The sequence below is a fragment of the Vidua macroura genome, chromosome Z, assembly GCF_024509145.1.
Source record: "Vidua macroura isolate BioBank_ID:100142 chromosome Z, ASM2450914v1, whole genome shotgun sequence".
Taxonomy (NCBI): Eukaryota; Metazoa; Chordata; class Aves; order Passeriformes; family Viduidae; genus Vidua; species Vidua macroura.
In genome coordinates this window covers 58,588,571-58,615,829 of record NC_071611.1, presented here as the reverse complement: position 1 = coordinate 58,615,829, position 27,259 = coordinate 58,588,571, and the positions used below count along the sequence as shown (strand labels likewise).

The 27,259-nt window shown below is 43.6% G+C and overlaps 1 protein-coding gene across 2 annotated transcripts in view; it reads right to left on the bottom strand.

Moving 5' to 3' along the window:
- Positions 1 to 9,432, bottom strand: part of MAMDC2 (MAM domain containing 2) — a 62,753-nt gene extending 53,321 nt beyond the window's left edge. For both annotated transcript variants that reach the window (XM_054004405.1, XM_054004406.1), the window contains exons 1-2: positions 9,374 to 9,432; positions 9,130 to 9,243 (exon numbers count right to left, since the gene is read on the bottom strand). In XM_054004405.1, the coding sequence (XP_053860380.1) occupies positions 9,130 to 9,243; positions 9,374 to 9,404 (145 nt within the window). In that variant the 5' untranslated portion in view covers positions 9,405 to 9,432. The remainder of the gene's footprint in view (positions 1 to 9,129; positions 9,244 to 9,373) is intronic.
- Between the last annotated feature and the right edge of the window lie 17,827 nt (positions 9,433 to 27,259).

Below are 27,259 nucleotides of genomic sequence, written 5' to 3'. Positions count from 1 at the left end.
AAGGCAGGGAATATGCTTTGCTGTACACCAGGCATCTGGCACTCAGGGGAAGGAGAGAAGAAGGGATTTGCTAGGAGCAGACAACAGCAATTAATACTGATAATGAACTGCAGGTCAGCTTGAGGATACATGGCTTGGGAGAATTAAGGACTCTATTTCCCAAACAGATGCAAGGGAGACAGCACAGACATCTACATCTGTTTCATCAACTGCCTGAACATAGTGATAAGCTGAGAGCAACTCAGAGCCAATATCCATTCATTCATCAGCTTCTCTTCTGGCTCCAGAAAACAGTGATGCCAATTACCATCAACTCTGTCATATGGCCTAAAATGAACTCAATTCACTTTGGCCTAACAGCTGCAAAACTGTGGTCTCATTCAAGGAGGTTCATGTGCAAAATGATCTGCCAAGAGTGATTAGATGGAGCACAACTATTTTGCTAAAACTTCCTCAGGATAACAACCATGTCTAAAACAGAACACACCAAAGGCAAGCTTTCAAAAGGAAACTACTAAAAAAGTAGGAAATTATAAAGAACAGATCCTGTCACAAAATGCATCACAGCACTCTACACTTTAACCTATCTGCTTCCCACAAAATTCTGCAATGAGCATTAGAAACATTAGCTACATGACAATCAAGCTCCAAAGATACCAGGAAGTAGCAAGTTCTCCATATCCTGCTTACAGCTAAGAGATCATTCATCTAACAGGATCTACAACAAACTCATTTCTTCTCTTGCATGAGGGTGCAGAGATTTCATATATACATACATATAAATGGATCAGGCATCTACACATAGCATGTGACTATTCTGTTTAATTCTTAACTTTAAAAGAAACCAGAAATTCTTATGCTCTTTTGCTGTGCATGAAGGTATCTCTGAAAGGTTACTGCAGTAAGGCTTTTTTAACTTTTAGCCAAAAATACGAAGATGCCACAGAATCACTGAATAGTTAAGGTTGGAAGAAACCTCCAGAAATCATCTCTTCTGACCCTCCTGCTCAAGCAGAGCCACCTACAGCCAGTTGCTGAGGATGATGTCCAGACAACTTTTTAGTATCAGCTAGAATAGAGACTCCACAGCCTCACAGCCACCCTCACAGTGAAAGAGTGCTTCCTAAAGTTCAGAGGGAGCATTCTGTGTTGCAGTATGTGCCCATTGTCCTGTCACTGGGTACCACTGGAAAGAGCCTGGCTCTGTCCCCTTTGCACCCTCCCTTCAGGTCCTTCTATTTATTTATATTATAAACTTCCCCCTCAACCCTTCTTTTCTCCCCTTCTTTTCTCAAGTCCCAGCTCTTGCAGACTTTTCTCACACAAGAAATGCTCCAGCCTCTTAATCATCTTGACGATCTTTCATTGGGATCTCTCCAGTACATCCATGTGTCTCTTGTACTGGGAAGGCCAGAACTGGATAGAACTCCAGACAGGGCTTCAACAGTGCTGAACAAAGGGAAAGGGTCACTCTTGAGCTGCTGGCAACACTGCTAATGCAGCTCAGGACACCATGAGCTGCCCTTGCCACAAGGGCACATTGCTGGCTCATGTCCAACCTCATATCCACCAAGGCCCCCAGGGCCTTTTCTGCTTAGCTGTTTCTAACTAGACCACAATATAAAAAACATGGAATGTTTTCTCAAAAGACCCTCCAGTGCTCACAAATCTTGCAGTAACCATAAAGATTTTAAGTCAGAAGTGACTTTGTCTTACAGATACCTGTAACTCTCATGAGGCTGGTTGGATCCTTACAGCCAGGCACCAATCTCCTTATCTAACCCTGGAATGGACACACAGATCTTAAAAAGGCATTTGCTGCATTCCACAGTTCACTAACCCAGAGAAAGCACTCATCCCACCTGCTGACTCCAGCCCTTTTCAAGGGCCTTCTCAAGTTGTGTTCATGGTAAATCCTGAAAAGCAAGAAACCATGTTCCAGGCTGGAATAAATGTGAAAGAGGCCAGTGAAGCGAGTCACATTTTCATTGCCAGATCTACAAATGAATTAGTAAGTACATTGGACAATTAAGGTTCCCTATCTTATGTATCTGCTGAGGATTTCTCAGCTGGGGACAAAACGTCTCAGAAAGTAACGTAATGGGAGAGCTCCAAAAAAAGCTAACAAAACCAACTAGTTGTAACTGGTTTGGACTTACTTTTTCAATAAGCTTCCAAATATTTCTATTCAATACCATCCTATATAATAAGAATATTAGGGCATTTTCAGGCTGATTCTATTCAAGTTTTGAACAGTCTGGACCATGTGCAAGATGAACAAACCTTCTTTACTTGTAGAAATGCTTCTGGAGTGTCTGTGATCATCCTTTCAGCACAAGTGCGAGCTTACTTCTCCTCACTACAGATCTTGACTCACGTTGGATCTTGACCAAAATTTATAGTGAAAATTTCTTCCCTCCAAAAAATGAACTGGCAAATGATCAGCTTTCCTTTTCATTTTTCAAAATCATTACACATGTAGTAGGTGCAACAACCACAAAGTACTGCCTAACAGCACTTTTACTGATAAAAAAACTCATGCCATGCTGCATCTTGAAATTCCTGAAAGAAACTTAATTTCAGTTCATTTGCATCTTTCATTCTTTTTCAGAAAGCTGAAAATATTTCTAGCAGTTTTCAGTGATTTTTGCATGTCTGTACTTGAATTTTAGCAAATTTCAACAACATCTGCAAGGCCAGGGGTTACATGCAAGTGATTTTTTTGACTGAGGTGATTTCACCTCCATCACAACTCCCAAATTCTCTTTTGCCCTCCTACAGATTTTTTTCTTTTTTTAATTCAAGTTGCAAATTATCTATTTTCAGTATTTTCATGCAAAACAAAGTCCAGCCTATTGTCAGAAGTGCAGGGTATATTCAGTATTTCTGAGTCATCCTCCTGCTCTTGTGGCTAAATTCCATGGTTCAGTGTAAATCGCACTACAGCAGTTGTTGACTCTGTAAGTGTTGAATCAGTAACAGCTGTATGTGAAAATACACTTATGGGAATGTTACTATTCTGTGGAGAAGAGGAATGCTTTGAAACTCATCTCTTATGTAGTGACTCACTGACAACAATTTAGGCTTTGTTTGTTCCCCTACCCCTGCACAAGCAACTGCTGCTGAAGCTCTTAATGGACATAAAGTGCTCTTGGCCGTCTTTTTTTTTTTTTTGCACAAGACTTGCCTCTGAAGATGGGGAAAAAATACACTAATAACTGTAATGGGGGCATAGCTTAATAAAAATGCTATTACCCAGAAGCCTAGGATGGAAGTTATACCTGGCCAAGTAAAATATAAGATTTCATACTGGGATCAGCAAGGCAAGCAAAATGTAAAATATCATACTGGGATCAGCAAGACAAGGGATAGGCTGGAGCAAGATGGAATGCTCCTCACACATGGTACTACTATTAAGCTGCCAGTGACAGCCTGAACAGGAAAATAGTATGAAGAAACAAGTTGCTAATACAAGAGTGGTGGCTGGGTAGTCAAAGTCGAGTGTACAGGAGAAACAGCACCAGAAGTAAAGGAAAACAAGAAGAACACAAGATTCTAAGTGTAGAAGAAGTGTGTGAGTCAACCTTTCTTTCCCTGCTCCTCAGTAAGGACAGCTGTCACTCCAAATTCAATTACCGTGGCCAGGAACACCAACATTTTCATTGTCAGGACAAGGCAAAACAGACCATGCGCCAACTAAGGGCTTCTACCCTCCATCAAACTGCACTTGATACAGAGATGCCCTGGCTACAGGTTTGGAAATCCCAAACCAATAAGCTCCTGTGGCAGGGTGAATTCACCAACTGAGATCTTGCTAGCAAACAAGCACTGGGGTATGCCAGCTTGGCTCTGCTGCAGCTAGGTACAAGCTTGTGCAAGTCTCCTTGACTCCCAAGTACACAGTGATCTCACAACAAACACGTGAGACCGCTAGTCTCATTACAAGAATTGTACAAAGCCAGCAATGTTACAACTTCTTTTACATTTTCAAATTGTTTACTTCCCAATGTACAGGAAAATACTGTAGATAAATGGAAAGAAGACTAAGACCTCAAATGTGCTAATTTGTTTGCCAATAGGTTTGTAACAGAGCATGACAGAGCACACATCAGACATAAACTGTGCTGTGCCACAAAAACAAGGATTACCAATTATCACCTGCTTCATTACTCTGCATATTACAACCACATGATGTGACAGTCAAGATCAGACAGCTCAGATCAAAAGAAGTCAATTTTAAGTCATATGGCACAGCTGTAAATACAAGCTATTTAAATGGTATGCAGGCAATGTTTAGATTTGAGATTCCTTATGCTGCTGCTCTCACGCCTGACTTATCTGATGTCCTGCAATAGCTGTCCTGTCTCTTTAAATTATTTTCCGTATATTTTTAAGTGTAGCTATGTGATAAATATGTTCCAACAGACAAACTTCAGTTTCCTGAAACTACTGTTATTGATGTTGCTTGCTCACTAGCTTTCCATAAATTGCTACCTGATGGATGCCTGTTTGGAGTGTATCACAGGAACAGCGTCTTGGAATAATGAGGCAAAAATAGGCATATGCTTTAGGAACAAGAAAATAAGGCCATATTTGTATGTAATGTAATCTCTTGCATCACTCTTCTGAATGAAATCTCTTTTCCTTCAAAATACTGCAGAAAGAAAAAACATTATTAAAACCCTGAAATGTGTGCTATTAAAATGCATCCTTGATGACATGAGATATTAAGAAACACACAGTTCCAGAATTTTTGAAGGAAAGCAACACTCACAAAAATATGCATTTGAGGCTGTCAATTATCCTATGAGAGCTAGGTGCATACAGCTGTATGAGCTACTAGTGATAGCTTTAGTGTTTCAGTGCCACAAAACTCATTAGGCACATAAAACAGTGATCACTTGCTTTTTGGAGCACATTGCTAATATAAACAATCTCTCTTCCCTATAGGCTGCTGTCGTAATAGACAAGTTTCTTATCTAGTGCTTAAATACAGGCAAGCAGATGCAGCATAGCAAACTCCATTAGGGCAGAGTTAAGCTGAAAGCCAAAATGTACATTATTTTTAGCACTATTAAACTGGTCACTGTTAGAGTGAAGGGCAATGGAAAACCAAACATACCCACAGTTCACACGAAGTGCTGTACAGATATTCTAAGCAAAAATGTAAACATTGCCCAGAGTCACAGAAAAGACATGCCACAGTTATTGTGTCTAATGAAATTTATCTGTAATACTGTTTGTGAGCAGGATGTTCTTACCATCAGGTTATGGCCAGCTCTGTGCTGGACATGGCTAAGAGGAATGCAAAAAATGCCCAAACCTAACACTTTAGAATGCCTACAATTGAACCAAGGCTGTGTTTCCTACTGCTGTTATAAGTGGGTCTGCATGGTTTTATTTATTACTCTACTCAGGATTACTGCCTATTACACACAGTATTTTTCTTTGTTTCAAAGACCGGTTTGGATTTGCAGAGCCTGTCTGTGGTCTAAAATAATTGTGCAATTTGGTTAAAGAAAATCTCAAGATTATTTGTTTAATCTTACCCTACACAATTTGACAGTATGTTTTAGAATTAATTGGTACTTCCCTTACCCACACATATGCTGCTGACAAAGAAGTGAATTCTTGTGGAAATCAGCCATTATGCATCTGCAAAGCTCTATGCCCCAAAATAACTGGACATGAACTCACGCTCCATACACCTGTAGGTGTTAGTAGAACTAGCATGGTGTTCAAACTTCTCAACTATCTCTAACTGCTATAGTAGCAATGAATATAGATGTGATTTCTAAATTTCCTATCCATTGGTTGAGTCAAGAGTTTAATCTTTGTCTTATATTCTGAACTTTAAGTAAAATTATCTGTTCAGAGGCATCATGAATGCAATAACATTTCTGTGGGCATGCCTACACCACTGAAATGAAAATGGACCATTGTCCCCTCTGTTTATGTATAGGAGAAACTCACATAAAGCTTTCAGCTCTTATCACTGGTAACATACAAATTGATCTGTTGCTCATTTCAGAAGCAGGATTACACTATGATGATCTCTTCCTGAGCAACAACATTACTGTGTTTCTTGTGTAGTTGGTATCCTACAAACACACGAAGCAGAACGTGTTGCATGGAATTTCCCATGCTACTGGCTCCTTAGGGAACACACTGCCTCAAGCCTGATGCTGTACTTAAGCAGCCTGGGCCATGACGTCAGTTGGGTGTGCTTCCCAGCCCACCCCAAGGCTCACTAGAAATTTATATCCACAGCTTTTTCTGTGTGTCACATTTTTCCTTGCATGGTGTTTGTCTGCTAAAATCATTATAGTTCTAAAAGGCAATCTAGCTAAAAGCTAGCCAGTGACTGAAAAAGCTGACAGTTAAAAAAGGCACCTTGATACACTTGAAGGTCCTATTCCTGAATTCAGAGTCATGTGAGAGAGCTTGAGGCTTACGGAGTGTTTCACTGAAGCAGAGATTTTATGGGAGCACAGGTCAACTGGACAGATGTCTGAATTGCTTCTTGTTTCAGACATCCACTTCACTAGGGCCTGATTTGCCAGTCTTGAGTAAAGCACTTAGCAGTGAAACAGCTATCCTTTGTAGCATTGACTATTTTCTTTTGATTTACACTTGATTAAAATAGGCCCTAAAATGCCAGTTACAGGTATCAAAACTTTACCTAAAAAAGTAAATTTTTTTCAATTATGAAAATTCTAAAATTAAACAAAAAAAATTATTTTATGCTGGAACTACCAGAACACTAAAGAGAAACCAGAAACATTTAAAACAGCAGCTGAACCTTAGAAATATAGTCATTTAAGTGGGACTGTGTAGCTGCAAACAAAAGCAAAACTTACACTTCCTTTCTGTGTGCCCTGACCATCAGAAGACACTGGCTTCCTTGGCAACTGGGCAAAATACTTTCAAGTATGGAGTGGAAATTTCTGGGCACGGTTTTAGTTATATTTACTTCACCTTGACAGTTTGGCACAAGACTACACTATTGAGAGATCTGTAAGATGCAAGAACTTAACACTGCAAGTCAGATAATCCCTGTGAAAGACCCACTGAATGTAATTCTATACCACAACTAACATTTTAAAACAATAAAGCAACTTGAAAGCAATGCAAGGAGAAGTGGAACAATTCAAAGCTAAACTGTGTCTCCTGTTCTTAACTTCCTCTGTTGTCCCAGTAAATTACCACATGTACATACACTGCACAGCAAGTACCAGGACACAGTGCTGTCAAAAGGGGCACGGTTTTATAAGACAAAAGAATGGAAGATTATCTAAGGAAGACTAGTTTTGCACACCTACTGTGTAATTTAGAATGAATTCTTTTCAGCTTGATTTAATTGTGATTCTATGAATGTATTTCTAAGGAGATCAACATAGTACCTTGTGTACCAAATGTTTGCACAGAATGTCTTGCTATGATCAAATTACAGACTGCAGAAAAGCTGTTTATAATGGAAATGCTGACTATGAGCATAGAACTATGCCTATTACGAGAGCTGGTATACCACATATCCTCCCAGAGTATAACAGTTCAGTTATGTATCTCTGAAAATGAGATATGCAATAGTAGAAGCTGTGCATTCACTGGTATGTTTGTTTGTAAAGAAAGATCAAACTATGGCAACAAAAATTGTGTTCTGTGCACCAAAAAAAGCAGGCTGCTGCTGATCCAAATCTCTGGTCAAAGGTCCTTATATCTTGAAACACTGTAGTGTGGATGTGCACAACATGATACACACCGACTTCTGCAGGTTTTGCTACCAGCAACTCCCAGTCTCTTGGAGCTGAATCAATACTACTACCATGTGGCTGCCTGTAAATCACAAGGAGGAAGTGCTGCTTTGCAGACAGATAGACTAAGAGGGCATAGTGTTAGGAGGCATAGCTGGGACAGCAAAGACTAGTACCTTCAAAAATGCAGGAAAATCTATGTATATTTAAATAAATAAACTAAGAAATATATATCAAATAAATAAGAGAAAAAGCACGTTTTTCAATTATTACATCCTTGCAGGCTTTTCTGAGTTGAGTTTTTTGTACATTCTCAAAGCCTACTGACTAATCTAAAAAGTAACAATGAAGGTAATTTATTTTGCATAGGTGAGAACTGGGTGTGAATCAGGGGGAAAAAACGTTTTTCTCAACTGAGACACAAGAGGAATACAAAACTGGACCAGCCAGTTTTGAAGGGAGCACTGATTAATGGTTTCTGAGGGGTTGTCTATCTCTGTGTATCTCTACTCACCTCTTCATTATTCTTGGCAACTGTTTTTGGGCTTAAAAACTTTAAAAACACATAGTCCCTTTTTCTGTGTGAGCACAGCTTTCACTTAATGAATGACAATTTGGTGAGCACATAATCAAAATTAAATTATTGTATCACCCAGTTACAACCATGCTGTGTATATTTTTGTTTAGTCTTTTGTTCATGTAGATTCTATCAAAAATTGGAGGCCACACTGAAAACTTACGAAGTAGTTGCAGTTGCATGGAAACTCTGCAGTGACTGACTATTCTTTTCAACAGCATTAAGTCTTGTAAAGCCTAATACAACTTACTGAAAGACTTCACTTTTTCTGTTGAACTGGAGGTACTGTAAATCGGAGAAAAGTCTTAACTGAACATATTGCAAAGATAATCTTGCCAAAGATTCTCTCTTGCCCTGGAAATGCATCCACTTTTGGAGTAGAACCCAAAATACATTTAGGAAAAAAGTGATGCATAAGGAATGCATAAGGAAAATAATGCATAAAGAATGGGACCGATGTGACATGTTTTTTTACAAAGAGGACTTGATAAAGGACACCTTTTCCCAACAACACATGAAAGACAGTGAAAGAAAGGAGATTTCTGAGGCATCCTGCAGAAACCTGCGGAGATGCCTGTGCCGGGGGAGTACAGACGCCTCCCCGCAGGACCTGCCTGTTGTCAAGGGACTACCACGGGAGGGGCTAGACGGCGGCTGCTCCCCGCGGGAAACCGAGCGGCGTGGCACCGCCGGCAGCAGCGGCACCCCGAGATGCCGCCGCCCCGCCGCGGGCTCCGGCAGCGCCGGGCGGAAAGGTGAGCGTGGGGGGAGCTGCGCTCGGAGCGGCAGCGCTCTCACCTTCCCCGTGCAGCGTCCAGGGCAGGTGCGCGTAGTCCCACTGGTAGCCGCAGGCGCTGTCCTCGAAGGTGCACGACCCGGGCGAAAGCAAGGCCGCCCCGGCGAGCCGTAGAGCTACAAGAACAAAACGAGCCCCGGTTACGGGCGCGCCCGGTCCGAGGGCTGCCGACTGGGGGCCGCCGCCGCCCCCAGAGCAGCGCCAGGCGCGTCCCGAGCGGGCGGGAGGCGTCCCCGCCGCCCTTACCGTGCGCGGCGAGCAGACAGAGCCGCAGCATCTTCCGCGCCGGGGGCCGGGCTGGCGGCGGCGGGGAGAGCGTGGCGCTGAGCGCGGCAGGCTCGGGGCGCGGTGTGCGGCGGGGCTGAGCGCGGCCGCTCGGCACCCCGGCGGGGCGCGGGGAGGGCAGCGCGGCCGGGCAGGCAGGGGAGGGACGGGGAGGGACCGCGGACACCGCGGGTGGGCGGCCCGTCCCACTCCTGTCGCCGAGCGGGGTCGGCCCCGACGGTGGCCCAAGGCCGGAGTGGCTGGAGTGCCCTCCAGAGTGGGGGTTGCCGCCCCCTTTCCGGGGAACCTGCGGAAGAGTATCACCCCCCGCACAGCGAAAATGTGCTTTCTTACGTTTAAGTGTTTTTTTTCCCGCGTTTCAGCTTGTACACAGTACATCACTCCCGTCATTGCGTACCATCACTGGGTACTACACGTGAGTTTGACTTTGTCTGACGTTTGTCTGACTCGCTGTCAGGTGTTTGTGCACAAAAGCAAGATGCCCACTCAAACATATCTGCAGAGGACAAAGGGGCTCTCATCCCACCAGAGCTCCCGTGTTACCACACCTTGCCCTTCCAACTTTCCCTTCCACTAAATCTGACCTTCAGATGACTATGGCAGGGTACCCTGGCACTTTTAGCTAAGAATGGTCCAGCAGCTGCTGAGATGCTCCAAGTGCTGCTGTTCATAGGCTTACAGAATAACTCAGGACTACACCACGGCAAATGTCCAGTCCAAACCCAGCGCAAAGCACAGCCAGCTTTGAGCTCAGACCAGGCTGCTCAGTTGGGGTTTGATAACTGCGGCGTGGGTTTTTGCTCTCCCCGGCCGCACGCGGCTCTTGGGAGCCTGGCTGCGGCGTAGCTTCCACGTGCTGCCGGGGTTTGCTGCCGCGGGTTCCCGGACACGGCTCCGTGTCTCGGGCGCGTGGGCTGGCCAGCCTCTGTTACCGTGCGCTAGGGATCCGGCAAAGAGGAAGGAATTTGTCCATTTACTCCGTGCTTGGCAGGAACGGTTTATTGGTCACGTGGCGCGGTTCGATGGAAAGACGCGACCGCTCCCGGCACTCGCATGGGAGAAAATGGCGTCTGACTGCCGGCGAGATAGGGCTTTATAGAAGGGCGGGGCGAGAGGATCCACGGCCTGCCGCCCAATAGGGGCGGCTGCCGTGGCGATGATGTCAGCAACCGCGACCAACCAGAGAACCCCGTAGGGGCGGGCGCCGAGCCAGAGCGGGCTGAGCGGGATCGTGTGGCTAGCACGGGGTTTCCCGGGGCCGGACGGCAGGGTGGTTACAGGAGCAGCAGAGGGGTAAGAGCCGGCAGCAGGCAACATGGGGGCAGAAACCGCGGGGGGGAACAACGCGGGGGAAACGCGGGATTACAGAACTTGACTTATTTTAACATAAATTAAAAACCCTAATCTAAACCCAAACTCCGGGATGCAACATCTCCCCGCTTAATAAAATATAAAAAGAAAGCAGTGGTGTTGGTTCAGTCTCTCAAGCGGTGGCCTCTTCTCCCAGCTTCTTCTGGTGCTGCGACTGCGGTGACTGCTACGCAGGTGGAGAGGGCCTGGAGATGGTGCTGGGGTTGGTTCTTTTCAGGGTGTTTAGGGATAGGGAAACTAGGAAACAACTTTATTACAAACATGGGGATTTGGGACACACACAGACTGGGGCTTTGGGGAAAACATTTTTTAAAGAGATTGTAGGGTCCTTTTTTCTTTTGCGTCGCCTGCGGTTTGATGCAACCCCCCGATTGGTGGGGTCATCTGCCACGCTCAAAGGCACCCCGATGTTCTGAACTACCACCTGCACAGTTACTTGGTAACTCACAGCTCTCCTTAAGGTGCTGTGGCCTGCCTTACTTTTATCTTCACGCGAGGCAGGTGCGCGTTGTTCCTTCAGTTTTTTGGGGGAATGGGATCTCCCTCCCCCCCTCTCCCCCCTCCCACTGTCCCTGGGGGTGCCCTGCCCAGAAACGGACATTGAACCACAAAATGTCCTCTTTGATTGCAGTGGAAGCACTGGCGTCTTGCTGGAGGCTGCTTCGGACCAGCGTTCTTTGGAGGCACGGCATCCAAGGCAGCAGTGTTCATGGATGCCGCTTCCAGGACAAACTTGTCCTGAACCTCTGATCCCTCTACATGCCTCTCATCTGTCGGCTCGACCCATTCCACGGAATCTGGAAAATGCTCAGAAACCCACATCCCCCTGCTTCCCTCCCTCCCGGGTCTCCGGGAACCCTGGGACTGCAGAGGCAGGGGCTCCGATTCCCCCCCCTCTCCTTTTCCCTCCCGCCCAGACGTCTGGGGCCCATGGGAACTTGGAGGTAGGGGTTCCCGTCCCCCCCCCCCTCTCCTCTTCCCTCCCGCCCGGCTCTCCGGGGCCCATGGGAAGATGGGGATAGGGGTTCCCGCTCCTCCCTCCCCCCTCTTCCCTCCCGCCCGGATCTCCGGGACCCATGGGAAGATGGGGACAGGGTACGGGCAATAGGACGGGGGCTGCCTCCCTCAGGCAGCGGGGTGGAGATGGCAGAGCTCTCCCCGGTGGAGGAGGGCGGAGTCGATGACTCAGCAGGGACGACATGCAAAGGACTGGAGGGAACACCCATTCGAGGGAGAACAATGGGTGAGGGAGTAACCTGAACTCCCGAGGGGGCGGCGCCCACGCCCACGGGGAGGCAGGTGGGGGTTGGGTCAAAGGCGGGGACACCGGGAACAAAGAACAGAAAGGGGTTGTGGGAAGAAGAGACCCTGCCATGTGGCCGCCCTCCATCTTGGGAAGACAAAGGGATCGACCACGTGGCCTCGGCCTCCTCAGAGGAACAAAGAAAGGGGTTTAAAGAAACAGAACTGCGCGGGGTAGCGCCGAAACTGGGATTTTCAACTGGGAACAAGGGATTGGAAAAGGGGTTTAGGGTCGTGGCCTCAGCGAATCGACCGATCTCGCTAAGGCGGGGACGCCGGGGTGGCTTGGGGGAGCCAGGCGCACGGTCCACGTTTGTGGAGCTGCCCTGCGTCTCAGACTGACGGGGTGCCCCCCCTCGCCCACCCAGGTTAGGGGAAGAAGGGGTAGGAGAAGGGGATGGGGAAACAGATTCAGAGGGAGTAACAGATTTTCCGGATGGTTCTTTCCTTTCCCCAACCGAGTTTCGCGCGGGGTCTGATTTTACTACATCTGTGATCAACAAATGGAATTTAGGGAAGCAGTCACCTATAGAGGGATCCCTACCGATCCCCTCTGCTAGCCTTTTTCCCACTTGCTCCCAAAATTCTGTTTTGCGCGCGTCCTCGGTAGACAGACGGGGGAAAGCAAAGAACAACCACCGGACAAATTTCTTAACTAAATTTTTTGGGTAGGGGCCCTTCACCAAAAGGATTTCTTTAACTTGGGAATAAAATTCCTTTTGTTGGGCAGATAGCACGGTCCCCATGCTTCTTCCACCCAAACCACCTCACCCCTGGGGCAGTAAAAAAGAGAAAAAAAAGCAAAAAAACGCAGGCGACTCCAGCGGCTGCCGTTCGTGCTGCGCGCTGCACGTCCCAACCTCGGGAACACGGCCAGCCCTCCCCGTATTAGCTGGACACGTTTCCACGACTAATACTTACCAGACTGAAGTCTCTGCAAAGAAAAGCTGCTACCAGGGTCCGGGAGTCCCGGGAAGTGTTCTTTCTTCTGCCCTCCTGGCTGCGAAAGTTTGCACTTCCTGTCCCACGCGGGACACACTGTCTGGTCCCTCGTGGGCGACGGAGACTTCACTGACGTACTTTGGAGAGCCCCTGCTCTCGGTTTCCGTCCGGCACGGAGCTGTGGTCTGGCGCGGATCGCTGCCCGCTCTGGCTTGGCGGCGGCGCTCCCCCCTTGGCGGCAGCGCGGCCCCTGGCCGGCGGCGGCGGCTCCCGGCGCTGTTCCTGGAGCTCCGCGGTGAACCTCCGTCCACGCAATCAGCTCAGCGCTGGCCTCGGCACCACGTTCGGGCGCCAATTGCGGCGTGGGTTTTTGCTCTCCCCGGCTGCACGCGGCTCTTGGGAGCCCGGCTGTGGCGTAGCTTCCACGTGCTGCCGGGGTTTGCTGCCGCGGGTTCCCGGACACGGCTCCGTGTCTCGGGTGCGTGGGCTGGCCAACCGCTGTTACCGTGCGCTAGGGACCCGGTAAAGAGGAAGGAATTTGTCCATTTACTCCGTGCTTGGCAGGAACGGTTTATTGGTCACGCGGCGCGGTTCGATGGAAAGGCGCAACCGCTCCCGGCACTCGCATGGGAGAAAATGGCGTCTGACTGCCGGCGGGATAGGGCTTTATAGAGGGGCGGGGCGAGAGGATCCACGGCCTGCCGCCCAATAGGGGCGGCTGCCGTGGCGGTGACGCCAGCAACCGCGACCAACCAGAGAGCCCCGCAGGGGCGGGCGCCGAGCCAGAGCGGGCTGAGCGGGATCGTGTGGCTCGGGGCGGCCAGCACGGGGTTTCCTGGGGCCGGACGGCAGGGTGGTTACAGGAGCGGCACAGGGGTAAGAGCCGGCAGCAGGCAACATGGGGGCAGAAACCGCGGGGGGGGAACAACGCGGGGGAAACGCGGGATTACAGAACTTGACTTATTTTAACATAAATTAAAAACCCTAATCTAAACCCAAACTCCGGGATGCAACAGATAACCTCCAAGGCTGGTGACACCTGCCTGGGCCCTGACTCCAGTCCTGGCCTGTTTTTGTGGGGAAAGTGTTTCTTCCTTGTGAATGCTCTGAATTTCCACTGTTTCATCTGTGCTACTCCCTCTCACTCTCCAGCCATGCACCGCTCTGATGAGTCCTGACGCTGCATTTCCTCTATCCCTCTCCTGTCCAGGACTGCTGTTGTATGTTGCCAAAGTTATCTCTCTTCCCAGCTGAACCCTCTCCTTGCAGGACAGGGTCTCCAGGCCAGCTGCCTCAGTGGCTTTCCCTCACCTCACATCTAAAAGAGATTAAGATCACTTAATTTGTTGCATTGCAAGTACAGAAATTCTGAATTTGTCTAATAAGGGCTGCAGACATAGCATACTTTTCAGATTTGACTGTTGGCACACAGTAGTATTTAAAAGACAGACTTCCGTTTTATTACCATGCTTTAATATCAAAACATTCAGTGAACAGAACCACCAGAGACCCCTTTTATTACTCTCCAGGACCATAAAAGGACTTCCAGCAGGAGGTGGATGTGTAAATTATTTTTAGGGAAGTGATATTTATGTATTAGATAAGAAACACCTTTTAATGAATATGTATGATTATGATGGATAAACCCCTTGTTGTAAAGTCTCACCTCACACACAGAATGAGGAGAGTTTGATCCTCTCTGTGTGTCCTGTGTAGATAAAGAATGCCTGTTTTCTAATACTTCGAATTGAGTTACCCCAAGTAATTCTGGCCAATTTCAGCATCTCCATGAATTAATTTCAGTAATAAGGCAGTTGATTAGCTAAATTTCTCCAGCAGCTTTGACACATGCCCATTTTTACACAGAATTGAGTATCGGGCATTATCTAGAATACACCATTTCTGAAAAGCTGATGGCACAAATAGCCAACTGATACTGATGACTCACCAATATAAGCACTCACTAAGAACAGCTGAAGTGGCTAATGGCCTCAGTTTTTTCCTTGCTGATATCCAAGATGTTCCACCTCTTAGCAGAGATGGCTTAGCTGCACATGTCAGCCACCAAAGTTTACAGCACTATGTAACTGGTTTTCAAACTGGCACCTCCAGCTTCCTGCAACATCTCAGGAGCCAAGGAAGTAGCAGGTATGTATGAATGAGATGACATTAAAATTCCTGAAACTGATGTAAAACCTCAGTGGCCCACTACACTCTTTTCCAAGAACTGTATAGAAGACATTTTCTTTAATAATGAATTTGTAAAAGTATTTTGCCCCTTATTGACTCATGTTTCCTGAAATCTCACCCCATCCTTTCCAGCTGATTTAATTAGGTTGTTCTCTTCATATCAGGGAGTAACATAATCAAGGCCATATTAATCAGGCAATCTCACAAGGGAAAACAAATATCAGAAGCGTCATTAATTGTTATATAGGAGTATTTGAGAGGTACAAGAGGCTTCTACAGATGGCTGAGTTTAATTCCATAAGCACTTACCCAGTTTGTTCCTAAGCAGGCAGGAAATGCGCAAGCCACATTTGTCCTTACTGCCTTTTGAGACTGGGAATGCAGAGATCTAGGATAAGGCAGAAGGCCAGTTACAACTCCTGTCAATTCCTATTACCAAGTGAGCTTGCTTTAAGTACAAAGTTAATCCACAGGCTACCATTTGACTTTTATTAATTTGACTCCATTTTTGCAGATTAACTGCAACACCAGAGAAGGAGACGAGCAGCAACTAAAGTCTGAGCTTTTCCAAATTCTCTGCACAGCTACAGATACTGTCCTCTCCAGTGTTTGCTTTGAAATCCTGGAAAATACACTTAATAAAAAAGATCTCTTTGCATGCCCAGGCACATCCAAACTTTCCACTTGTTCTCAGACATTGGACACCAGTACTGTTCTCAGCTGGAAAAGGATATCAGGACTGAAAAAGGAAATAAGGTCTTGTAGTACCTTTCAATGTTCAAACTTCAGTTTTCTCATATACATGTGTTAATATTATTATTTTACACTTTATATGCTTTAATGGAGCTATAATCATGCATGACACTTTACAAGTCTACTTAGGCAGAAATCCTGGCATCTTTTTCTCTTTATTTTCAGCAAGAAAAATACAAATAATTTGAGCCAAGCTCGTCTAAGCTAACTTTGCTTTGGTGTATCCATATTTTTTATGTCCTTTGCCCATTGTCTCTGTGATTCACAATTCCAGATGATTCTGATCTTGCCTATGAGCCAGTTTCTGCAGCTGCTGTCTTCTCCATTCTCTGGAAGTATGTCATGCTGTAGGAATGCTTCCACTGGAAAGGTAGAAGGTACTAGCAAGCCAGTGGCTGTGCTGGACATTTCTGCTCCCATATGGTTTACCATTTGAGGATGGGGTAAGAGAAGAAATGTACCCATGGGATGAGCAGGAAAAACTCCTGGCAGCATTATTTCATTTTTCTGGTTGCTATCACATTGTACTGTTAGAAGCAAACTGCAACTGCCAGCTGAAGCACTGGGGAAATCTCCTACTGCTATCTCTTTCATGAGCCACATGTGTTTACCAGCAAAACAGATACACCTGTGTGCTTTTGGGGATGGCTCAGAGAGGAAAGTAATTCACATTCTGTTGAACTGATTCTGTATAACACTTTGAAATGTCCTGCTCTGCACAATCTGACATCGTTTATTCCTAACAAAATGCACACGTTTGTCATGTTGTTTCAACTTACTGTGTCTTGATTCTGTGTATTTACTCTTCTGTGCACTGAAGTTGCATCTACTAATTGATGTTCTGAAAACTACACATGGAGACCTGTGGAGCTCTCCACTGCTTCTAGTTTGCTGAGGATGGATGACTGATCGTAAGGAGCACCTGACTTTGCGAATGGAAATTACAATCAGTCCAGTGCTGGGTCACCTGCTGAGTGAAGGGAATCCTGCTGCGACCGAGCTTGGCAGGACTGGCTGCTGCTGAGGGTTGTGATACAGAGCCACGGCAACAGACAGGAGGGGGTTGATCTGTTTTAGATGCCAAGTCAGTATTTGCTGTATATATGTATATATATGAGATACATGTATATCTGTAAGTAGTGCTGTACTTACAGATAAGAATTTAGTTAGTGGTTGAACTGAGCAATCCTTAAAAAATATTCAATCATTCTGTAATATGCAGGTTTCTCATAGTAGGGAAAAGGCCAGGAGGCCAATCTCAGGAAAGATAAAGCTGGGCATGAAGGCACTGCTCCATAAAGCTGACTCTTTCTGAGGGGTAACAAAGAGACTACAGGAGCCCTCTCATACATTAAAAGTACTCTCTTACATTAAAATAATCAGGTTATGTCTTATAATTTCTGTATTATTTTACTAAGATTATACTTTTCAGACCCTGTTTAATTCCATGTAAAGGAAAGCCAGCTGCTGGAACAAAGTCAGCTCTTGCCGTACATCATTGTGGTTTCATTAAGAAGAGTAAAAGGAACAGTCAAGAATGACACCTGTGTGTGAAATTACTAAATTAGTTAAATCCTAGTGATCTGGCACTTTGTTAAATCTCTGCTGGAACCAGCAAACAGCAACTTCCTCTTTCAAAAACAAACAAACAAACAAAAGAGACACCATTCAGGTGCCAGAGAAATAGCTAGCCACAAAATGCTCAGTTTAATAGCTAATGTATGGTTTACAACTGCTCTCACATCTGAGTTCTATGTTTTTGGTTTTTTTTTTAAACCAGACAGCTAGCAGATTATTGGAAATGGTTGATTCATCATCCCTGGAGGAATTTAAAAGACATGTAGATGTCTTAGGGACATAGTTTAGTCAAGGACCTGGCAGTGTTAGGTTAGTGCTTGGATGATCTTAAAGGTGTTTTCCAACCCCAATCATTCTATTATTCTGTGATTCTGTGACTGAACTGTACAGTATCTAAACATTGGCTACAAGGCTGAGAATGGGCCTGCTGGCCAGGTAATGGCCCCTGAAGGGCCTGGATATTGCTTTTAGCTGCAAATTCTGTCCTTTTCTGTCAACGGAGGGTGCACAAGTCACTGATTTTGCAGTTGGTATAAGTGATCAGGAATGTTATGAGAATACCCAAGCTTGATCCATCCAAAACAATGCAGTTTCCAAGAGTCCTTTCTACAGCTTCATACTATAGGCTGGTCAGCCTTGTGGAGAAAAGGAAGCCAGTAGGTAGGAACTGGAGTAGCACCATCCTTAGCAAAGCAGGAGAGCCAAAGTGAGATGGGCAATCTCATAGTCACGAGAACTACAGATGAAAAACTAGTAGTAAAAAGTAGCCTTTCCACATGCATCCATGTAAGGGAGTTTCTTGGAATAAGTCCAAGCTACAGCACCTTGCTTCACTAGCAAGAGACAGGAACCACCAGAAGAGAAGACCTCGCAAGACAAAGCTGAGTGCTAGAATTCCCCAGATACTCTCTTAGAGATGAGCAGTTAGGAAATGAACTCAGGAAGAAGAAAGAACAAATATTACTATATTTTGGGGTTTGGGGCTCAATATTCAAGGAGGTTTTGGTTCCTGGACAAACCCACAGAACTACTGAAGATTCAGGCATTTTAGTGAATATTTCAGCTACTCAGGTGAGAACAAAAATAAATGCTTCAATTAAAGCTGTCCTGTGAGTGTCCAGTTACTGAGGGTTAGTTATATCTAGATGAAAAAATAGCCTTTGCTGTTTGACATAAAAAGATGAGTTTAAATAAGTACAGATACCTGGTGTGACCCTTGGGGTGTCCTGTGCAGGGTCAGGACCTGGACTCCATGATCCTTGTGGGTCACTTCCAACTCACCATATTCTGTGATTCTGTGAAATATAGAATAGAGACTACTTGCAAAAATAGAGCCTAAATATTAATTCCAACACAAGTATATTTCTCATTTTAAAAGGGATTCACAGTACTCTGAAACAATATGTACTAGAGCAGGCAGTTATGCGATTACCAGTGTAACTCTAGCTTGTAAATTGTGAAGTTTTCCCATGAAGACAAAATTCCAGGAAAATCCAGATGGTCACAGGATAGAGTAGAAGGACAGCATATATTTTGAACGGGAGAGGTTTATAATTTACTTTGCATAAAGCTAGAGTTAGGATTTGGTTTAGGGCCAGGGAAATCAAAGACCTCAGAGCTGAAGTGCCAGCAACATCTTGCTCAGCCCAAAGATATGGGATGGCAGCTGGGCTCAGGAAAAGCTGTAACTCAGTACACATTAGGAATCATGAAGAGGTCTTATGCCCTGCAAAGATACCTAGTTTAAAGTCAGGGTCTGGGTTAGTTATCTGAGGACCACATTGGAGCAGTGTCCAATTGGCCAAAGAACTGTTCTTTCCAATATAGACTACCTGTATTCTGCTGCAAATTTTAGCTCTGAAAACAGAAAAGTTTTTGTTTTTTTTTTTCTCAAAAAGCATTCAAGTGCCATTATCCTTTTTGGACATTGTAGAACGAATCAGGTAAAAGAAGAAATTGTAAACAAAAATTTGTAATCCAGAAATAACAAAACACCATGGACAGTAATTTATACCAGATGCTACAGTATAGATGTAAAAGTAAATATAAGTAGGCCTATAACATCAAATATGAGCAAATTAACATCACTGATTGTTTCAACATAAATAACTCTTTCTTATTGTCATGAACAAAAGCCACTGACAACTGCAGAAAACCTTTTATATTGATGGTGTCCCTTTTGTTTATTGGTTCTGTGCCTGTAAAAATATACTTCTAAGATTTCTTTGAGATATCATCTGCAGAAGAAGCAGGGGAATGCCCAGCTGTTCAAAAGCTATTTCATGATGCAGAGGACTGCACAATGAAAAAAAATAGGGGTGCCATGGTAAAATATTATTTGCATACAAATAAAAGCCCTGCAGACAATTTCTCCCTCAGATGACATTACTTTTGCAGAACTTTATAGAAAACAGAGGACAAAGCCAAATATGACGATATGTGCAAAGATGGAGAAGGAGGAGGGGGAGGAAAAAGGATGTGAGACAAGAAAGGGAAGATTTATTCAGTGTTGTTGAAAATCATTGGTGCCTATGTTTTAGAATTCAGTGAAGTGGACCTGTATATGCCTTATCTTGTTATAAAGTAGCTTTTTGAGACTGAAATAGGGTAATGAACTCCCCTGTCAGGGGCAAAATTTCTGCCCAAAAAATTAGCAAAATCCTGCAAAGAAGGGTTGCCCTCTTTAAGAGAGATCTCTTGTCACAGGATTCAGCTGCGTCAGGACATTTTCTGTCTCCCGAGTCAGCAAAGAACTAGCAGACACCATCTCAGCATTGCATCCTTGGGGTTTAAAGTCCTACAGCGGAAAGTTACTGCAGTCACCTGGCTGCTGGGCTGGAATTTTGTGTGGCTTGAAGTCATGCAGTACTCCTTTTAGCTGGGTATCTCCTCCTGCCTGTGTCAGACCTTTCTCTTTGCCAGCACTGGAACCATCTGTTCCAGTTGAAACTGTTGAAACATGCTGAATAGAGCAAGGATATGTACATATGTACATAAATGAAAGACATGCTTACAGCAATAGCAGTCCCAGTTGCAACATCAAATAGGAAGTGTATGAGATTGAAAAAAAAAAAAACAAACCCCAAAACAAAAATAACCAAAAAACAACCAACCCACAACCACAAAAACAAGAGAGCTGATATACATATGGCATTTTTGCCTGAAGGAACTATGGCTGCAGTTTTACAAATTCATAACAAAGTGAAGAATATTCTTTATTTTACAACAACTGCAAAGGAAATCAGGACACCCACTCAACACTAGAGATTGCTGAGTATCACAAGAAGTATAGTTTCACTTTTTCAACCATCCAAAGAGGCAGCTCCAGCTGCTCATCCTTTTTCTATTTGATATACAGCATAAATATATAGGCCATGAGATAAATATATATTTAAAGCTGTACAGGCAGGTATTGCCACAGGATACCCCAGCCCACTCATGTTAAATGCCAGCATTTCAACAGATTACATGTAACAAAGAAAAATCTCTGCAAGTATTGCTTACTTTGATTACAGGTCACAACTTGTTAGCTACATGATGAAAAACCTGAATGGCAGCTCCACTGTGTTCCTGTATACCAATTGATCTGATTTCCACCTTGTTTCATGGCCAAAACTGGCCTTTCTTTTCCCTGCTACACCAATTTGTTCTTATCTGTAAATGTTGTGGCACTCAAGGAGTTGTTGAAAATGTTTAGTGCAGCATTTATTACAATGGTAGGAGAAAGGAAATTGCTGGAACAGGAAACGAAGGAGATGAACATGGTGGTTGTTTATTGTTTGGAATCATCCATTTCATTCCTCAGCAAGGGGGCAGCAAGCTAATTAGCTCAGATGTTTATATATTTAGTGTTGTTTAAACAGTTAAGGCCTGGTTGGCATTTCATATCCCAGTTTTATACTTCAGTCTACTTCCTGGTTTTCCCTTCTACACCTGTTTGGTGTGAGAAGAGTGCAGCTTCTCAAACTGAAATGTCATGTAGCCCAAGTTAAGGGAGTATAGAACCCAAATAATGAACACAAAGAATGCAAACCTGGGAGGTAAGAAAAATCCCTATATATTCATTAAAAGCCAATTTTCATGAAAGAGAGAGCACCACTTTGTCATTCCTGATCTGATTGCCAACCAAAAAGCCTTGCCAATTTGAAAATCTGTAAGGACAAAAATGTCTTTCACAGGTTAAAATATTTGTTCCCTAGGAATTATTAGGGACTGTTGGACATTATGAATGCTTCCAGATTGACAGAAGGAATGACTGACTCACACTGATCATCTCTAAAGAAAAAAAATTAAATCTAGAAACTTTAGAAGTTCTTCTTCCTGTTTTTAAAGGTAACAAACAGATGAGGCTATTTCTTCTAAAGTTTTTTACTTAGACAAAAAAAAAAAAAAAAAAAAAAAGAAAAGCCAAAATTACACCCCTTCTTGTGGCTGTGGTTTTGCCCTGTCAGCTGATCTGACCAATGTCTCCAACAATCTGTGTGTGCATCCTGGCTGCCTCACACCAGATAAACTGTCAAATGATCCAGTAGTGGTCTTTGCACCAAAAGCTGCACATCATGCTAAACAAGCAAATTTCATTTGTCAACAAAGCTACAATTTTGTGGTTTTCTTTCAACCATCTAGAGACAAAAGTAGTGAGTGAGGATTACAGTATATGGCAAGGTCCAAGGGGTGAAATAACTAATAATTAATGACTCTGGTTATGAGGTTTCCACAGCAATGTGCTGTCATGGACTGGGTCCTATGACTGACTTACACAATATATGTATATGTTCTTGAGCTGTGTTCTCTTGTGGTTAGGAATACTCCATTTTTAGTTCTAGCATCATGACAAGATGGGTTCAATAACTAGCAAGCTGCCAGATCCTGTTTCCTTCAGTTTCTAGACATTGATTGTTATGTGTTCTGAGACAAACAGGAGTGCCTAAACTGGTTTTGTCCAAGGTCAATTCTCATAGAGAGGTTTATGATTATATTGTGCCAATATGTATAGCCACCTAGGGAACAAACCAGAATAAGGGTTGAGCTGCTTAGTTACAGGTGGGCCCACAAGAATTGGTCTGCTCCAGGGCAGGGCTCCCACACAGATCTTACATCTGTCACCATGACATAGCAACAACTTCATCAGTTTCCTCAGACTGACTGGGCCACTGCTCATCACTGTTCCACCTCCTCCAAGGACTGGGCTACTCACTTCTTTGTCCAGACCTAGCCTTATGAGACAGGAGAGCTGGGCATTGTCAACACATCATTGCCTGATTAACTTTGTATTGATCTCCTTTATACTTGGCTGACGGTCTGGAAGTCATCACCCCATCTGACATAAATAGTGAATAATAGTATTAATTTATGGTGCCCACTAGTCCCAGTTATATGACAGCTGACTATGATACTTAGCTCACCTTGTGCACAGTGGTGAAGCCATGGGCTGAAAGGGCCACAGAAGTGTATGGGAGAATAAATAGCATGTTCTGCTACTATTTGTATGGCATTGTGCATAACAGACTAAAGAAATCTGATGGTCCAGAATTTTTAAAGAAAAAACACTTTCAAATTTGTTTGTCAGCTGGGATTCCTCCCTGTAATTTCTCTATGAATAAGCTTTTCTAAAATTTACCATGAAATGTGCTTTGGAATCTATTTTTATCACAGATCCACATCTCAGAATCTCAGAAGTTGGCAGGTATCTCTGGAAGTCACTTAGTCAAAACCCCTGCTCAAACAGTAACAGCTACAGCAAGTTTACCAGGACTGTTGTTCAACTAGGTTTCTAATATCTCTAAGAATTGAGACTCCACCACCCCAAGACACTGAATGCACTGTTTAATTGTCCAAACACTAAAAAATTTTTTTTTCTTCTCTCTAAGTAGAATTTCCCATATTTTTCTTTGTCTCTTGTCCTGTCACAGGGCACCATTAGAAGAGTCTGGCTTTATCTTCTTTATGCCCCCCATCAGGTATTTGTACACATTAAACTACACTGTCTTGTGGTAACTGCAGCTGTGGCTCCTCCCAATAGTCACATTCCCAACCATTTTTTTTTTCTGTGAAATTAACAGAAACAACAGAACTTCTTTGGCTTTTCAGCCACTGATGTCAGGAAATCATCATCAGTGGAGTCCAGAAAATTCCCAAATTACTTGTGCTCTACTGCATTAACTCTGCAGCAGATAGAGTTGAAGAGCTAGAAAGCCCCCTGACGGCCAGGGCAAGTGAAAGTGAAGTTTCTTTTAGGCGTCTGAAGACCTTATCTGAAGATCTTCAGATCTTCTCTGAACCAGATCTTCTTTTTCCTAAACATTTCTTCTATAGAAGACACCTTTTTCAACACCCTTCATGTGCACCTGCTATTCCAAAATTGCGCTCCATGCACTCCTGCTGCTCCTTTGTACAAAGGGCAGCTCCATTTCCTCAATCTCCCAGCCTGTCCTTCCTAATGAATCTGTTTCCATCCATCACAGCACTCTAGTCATGTAAGTATGTTTCCATTCATTGCAGTACACCAAGGTAAGTACAGTGAGCCTGTAACGCTGCAAATGCACATAGACCTCCAATTCCAGCTGTGCTCCCCAAGCTGCATTAGATAATTAAATGGTAGTGGGCGCTTGCAACTTAAATTATGAATTCTAAAAGAGAGGGTGAAAATAAAAATCTCATTTTAACCTCCATTTCATCTTCTGGTATACAGTCTTTTGGAATACAGTCCTTTCTTTAACAAAGAAACAAGAAGTTGTGATCTTTTCTCCAGCTTAATCCAAAGACTGTGGAATTACTAGGCTTTAGATGGAAACAGCAAAGAATGCAAGGGAATAACAGAGCACTATAGCAAATTGCTTTTTTAGTTTTCCCTAGTAACTCCTTTTGTGGAAACAATTTTGTTCAAGTTTTAAGTAACCCTGAAATAATATGTTGTGTCTGACTTCTGTTTTGGTGCCAGTCAGAAAAAGACAGGGAGAAAGGAAACTCCATGATTGCTTATGAGACAGTTATAAGCCAAGGAAGAATTTCAGGGCCTTGAGAACCTACCACGGTATTGCAACCTGAGGTGCCCCAAAGGAATGGTGACATAGACACAATGACACTGGATTGTGTCACAAACCCTTTCCCATGTGGACTAGAGAGTTCATCACTTAAGGCAAAGGGGTGAGCTGTGTTGCTTTTGGGAGGTGGAAGAAACAGCATGCATCTTTGTTCACCAGGCATTTCAAATACCTCTGTGGTGTTACCATATATTGGTCAGTGATTTCAAGGTCATGAGATTGTAAGGAACAGGAAGAGTGAAAGAAAACTTGTTAGAAAAAGGGAGGAATACAAAGTAGTAGGATGGGCAGGGAGGTCTAACCTCTACAGGTCAGGAGAGCCAGAAGAAGATGAGACTGACTGCAAGAACAAAGAAATCCAAGCATGTACTGCAGCTATTTTTCATTACTTATAATCACAGATATATATAATCCCTTGTTATATCAGCTGGCAAATTGGGCTATTTGCAAAAAAACCCTGACTGGCTTTTGAACAAATATGAAAATTACATTTTTTTCTGTTGTAACAGAAAATTTTAAGCTTGCGAAAGAAACTTGTGCCACAACAGTAGCAACTGTGAGCAAAAGGAGATGGAGAATAATGCTGGATGGCAAGTTTCTTTCATACAACAACCAGAGTTAAACTATGCTAAATGATGATAGGGACCATTTAACAATGCCCAGTTTTAAAAATCAATAGACCCTAGTTATGTTTGTAATTCAGTAACTTCCTGTTTACAGCTGCTTAATCCATACATGATTTGCAATCAACACACCTGACAATTCTGTTTATTTGCTATTGTTTCCTTTGCTGCTACTGTTAATTTTAAATTTAATGTCTATGATTTTCACTTGAAAACTTGTCTTATCTATTTCATAATACATTACAATACCACATCAAAATTTTAAACAGCAGTTATGGATACCTCTATAATGTAAAAATCAGTGTGTAAAACAAAACATGAGTGATTTGAGCTCAGTTTAATTGGAGACTCTAGGAAAGGCATGCACAGAATGACAGAACCATAGACTGACTGAAGCTGAAAGGGACTTCTGTTGGCCCACTGCTCATTCAGGGCCACCCAGAGCCAGGTGCCCAGGACCGTGTCCAGATGACTTCTGAATATCTTTAGGGATGGCATCTCCAGAGGCTCCCTGGGCAACCTGTGTCAATGCTTTTTTACAGTGGAAAAGGGGTTTCCTGCTGTTTGTAGGGAATTGTCTGTGTTTCAGTGTGTGCCATCGCCTCTGGCCCTGTCACTGGGTTTGTCTAGAGAGAGTCTGGCTCCCTCCTCTATGTGCACTCCCTTCAGGTACTTGCACACCTTAATAAGATCCCTCCTGAGCCTTCTTGGAGCTCCAGGCTGAACAGCCCCAGCTCTTTCAGACTCTCCTCAAAAGAATCATACAGCACACAGGGATTGAAAACATAACATATGGTTTGTTTTTATATCAAGCTCAGAAATCACTACATTTTCCATCCCTAAAATGAGAAGTTCTATTCATGGCCTGACTGTGCATTGTGATCTCCTATTATGCCATGGGTAAGTATATTAAAGAAAAGACAGCAGTACATATTCACCAAGCAGCAGGCACAAGTAAATACTTGCAGATTTTGGTTGTAATAAGTATAGAATTGGTAAAAATAGAGATAAAGTATCAGTATCCAAAATTATGGAGTGTGTTAAAATAAAAAGGAGCCATGTTTAAAAGTATAATGCCATGCAATGACGCTGACAAGTCTGAGGTCACATGAAAAGATTATAGCCAGCTTAGTACTTGGCATGGATGTGGTAGCAATAATGGAAAACAGTAATTAAAATCTACAGTGTGTATGCAAAGTTGCATACACACATAACAGTGTGTATGCAAAATTGGGACAAGTCATCTCTACTGAGTTGACTTGTCCCAGTTTGAAGAAGCCAGAAGTTTTATGGAAAAGCCATGTGAAAATCTGTGCCAAAAAGGTATGCCATGATCAACAAAGTGTTCCTACTTGGAATCCCCTGATTCAGTCCTGCCAGGAGTTTTCCATAATTGGTGTAGACAGCTTCACACAAAACATGAGTATGAAAGCAGCAGCTATTGCTTTCTTATTTCCTCAGACCTGTGAGGAAATGTGGTAGCTATCATAAAATAATAAAATTTTCATATGAAAGAGATTATTCAGAAAAAATTACAAAACTCTTCATTGAAATAATTTGCTCATAAGAACTACTTGTGTTGGTTTTCTTCAAGTAAAGAAATTCCCAAACACCACAAGAAGTGGAGACTTCTGTGAGCAGAAGAACTGAAAACATCTGGTTTTAAAGACAGACATGAATAATAAATTATTCTTCTTTGTGTAATTATACAGATCATAATTCTAATCCCCAGTATGTTCACAAAAACAAGAGAAAGGCTCCCCGAGCAAGAGGAACTACATATCATGACATCCAATTTAAGATGGAAATACAAGTTTGATGCTGTAAAACAGCTGGTGACCATCAGGCCTGTTGAATTTAGACCACAAACTCATTAGAGCAGGAACTGCTTCTTTGTTCATGGCTGGTGTCTTATTTCTTAATTGGCAATGTTATTGCAAAATGAGAGTAGAAAGAAAAGCTCTGATTTTTGCTAATTCAAACCAGAACTAGTATGACATCAGTTTGTTAGTGTTGGAAGCTAAATTTTGACATGCATAAATAAC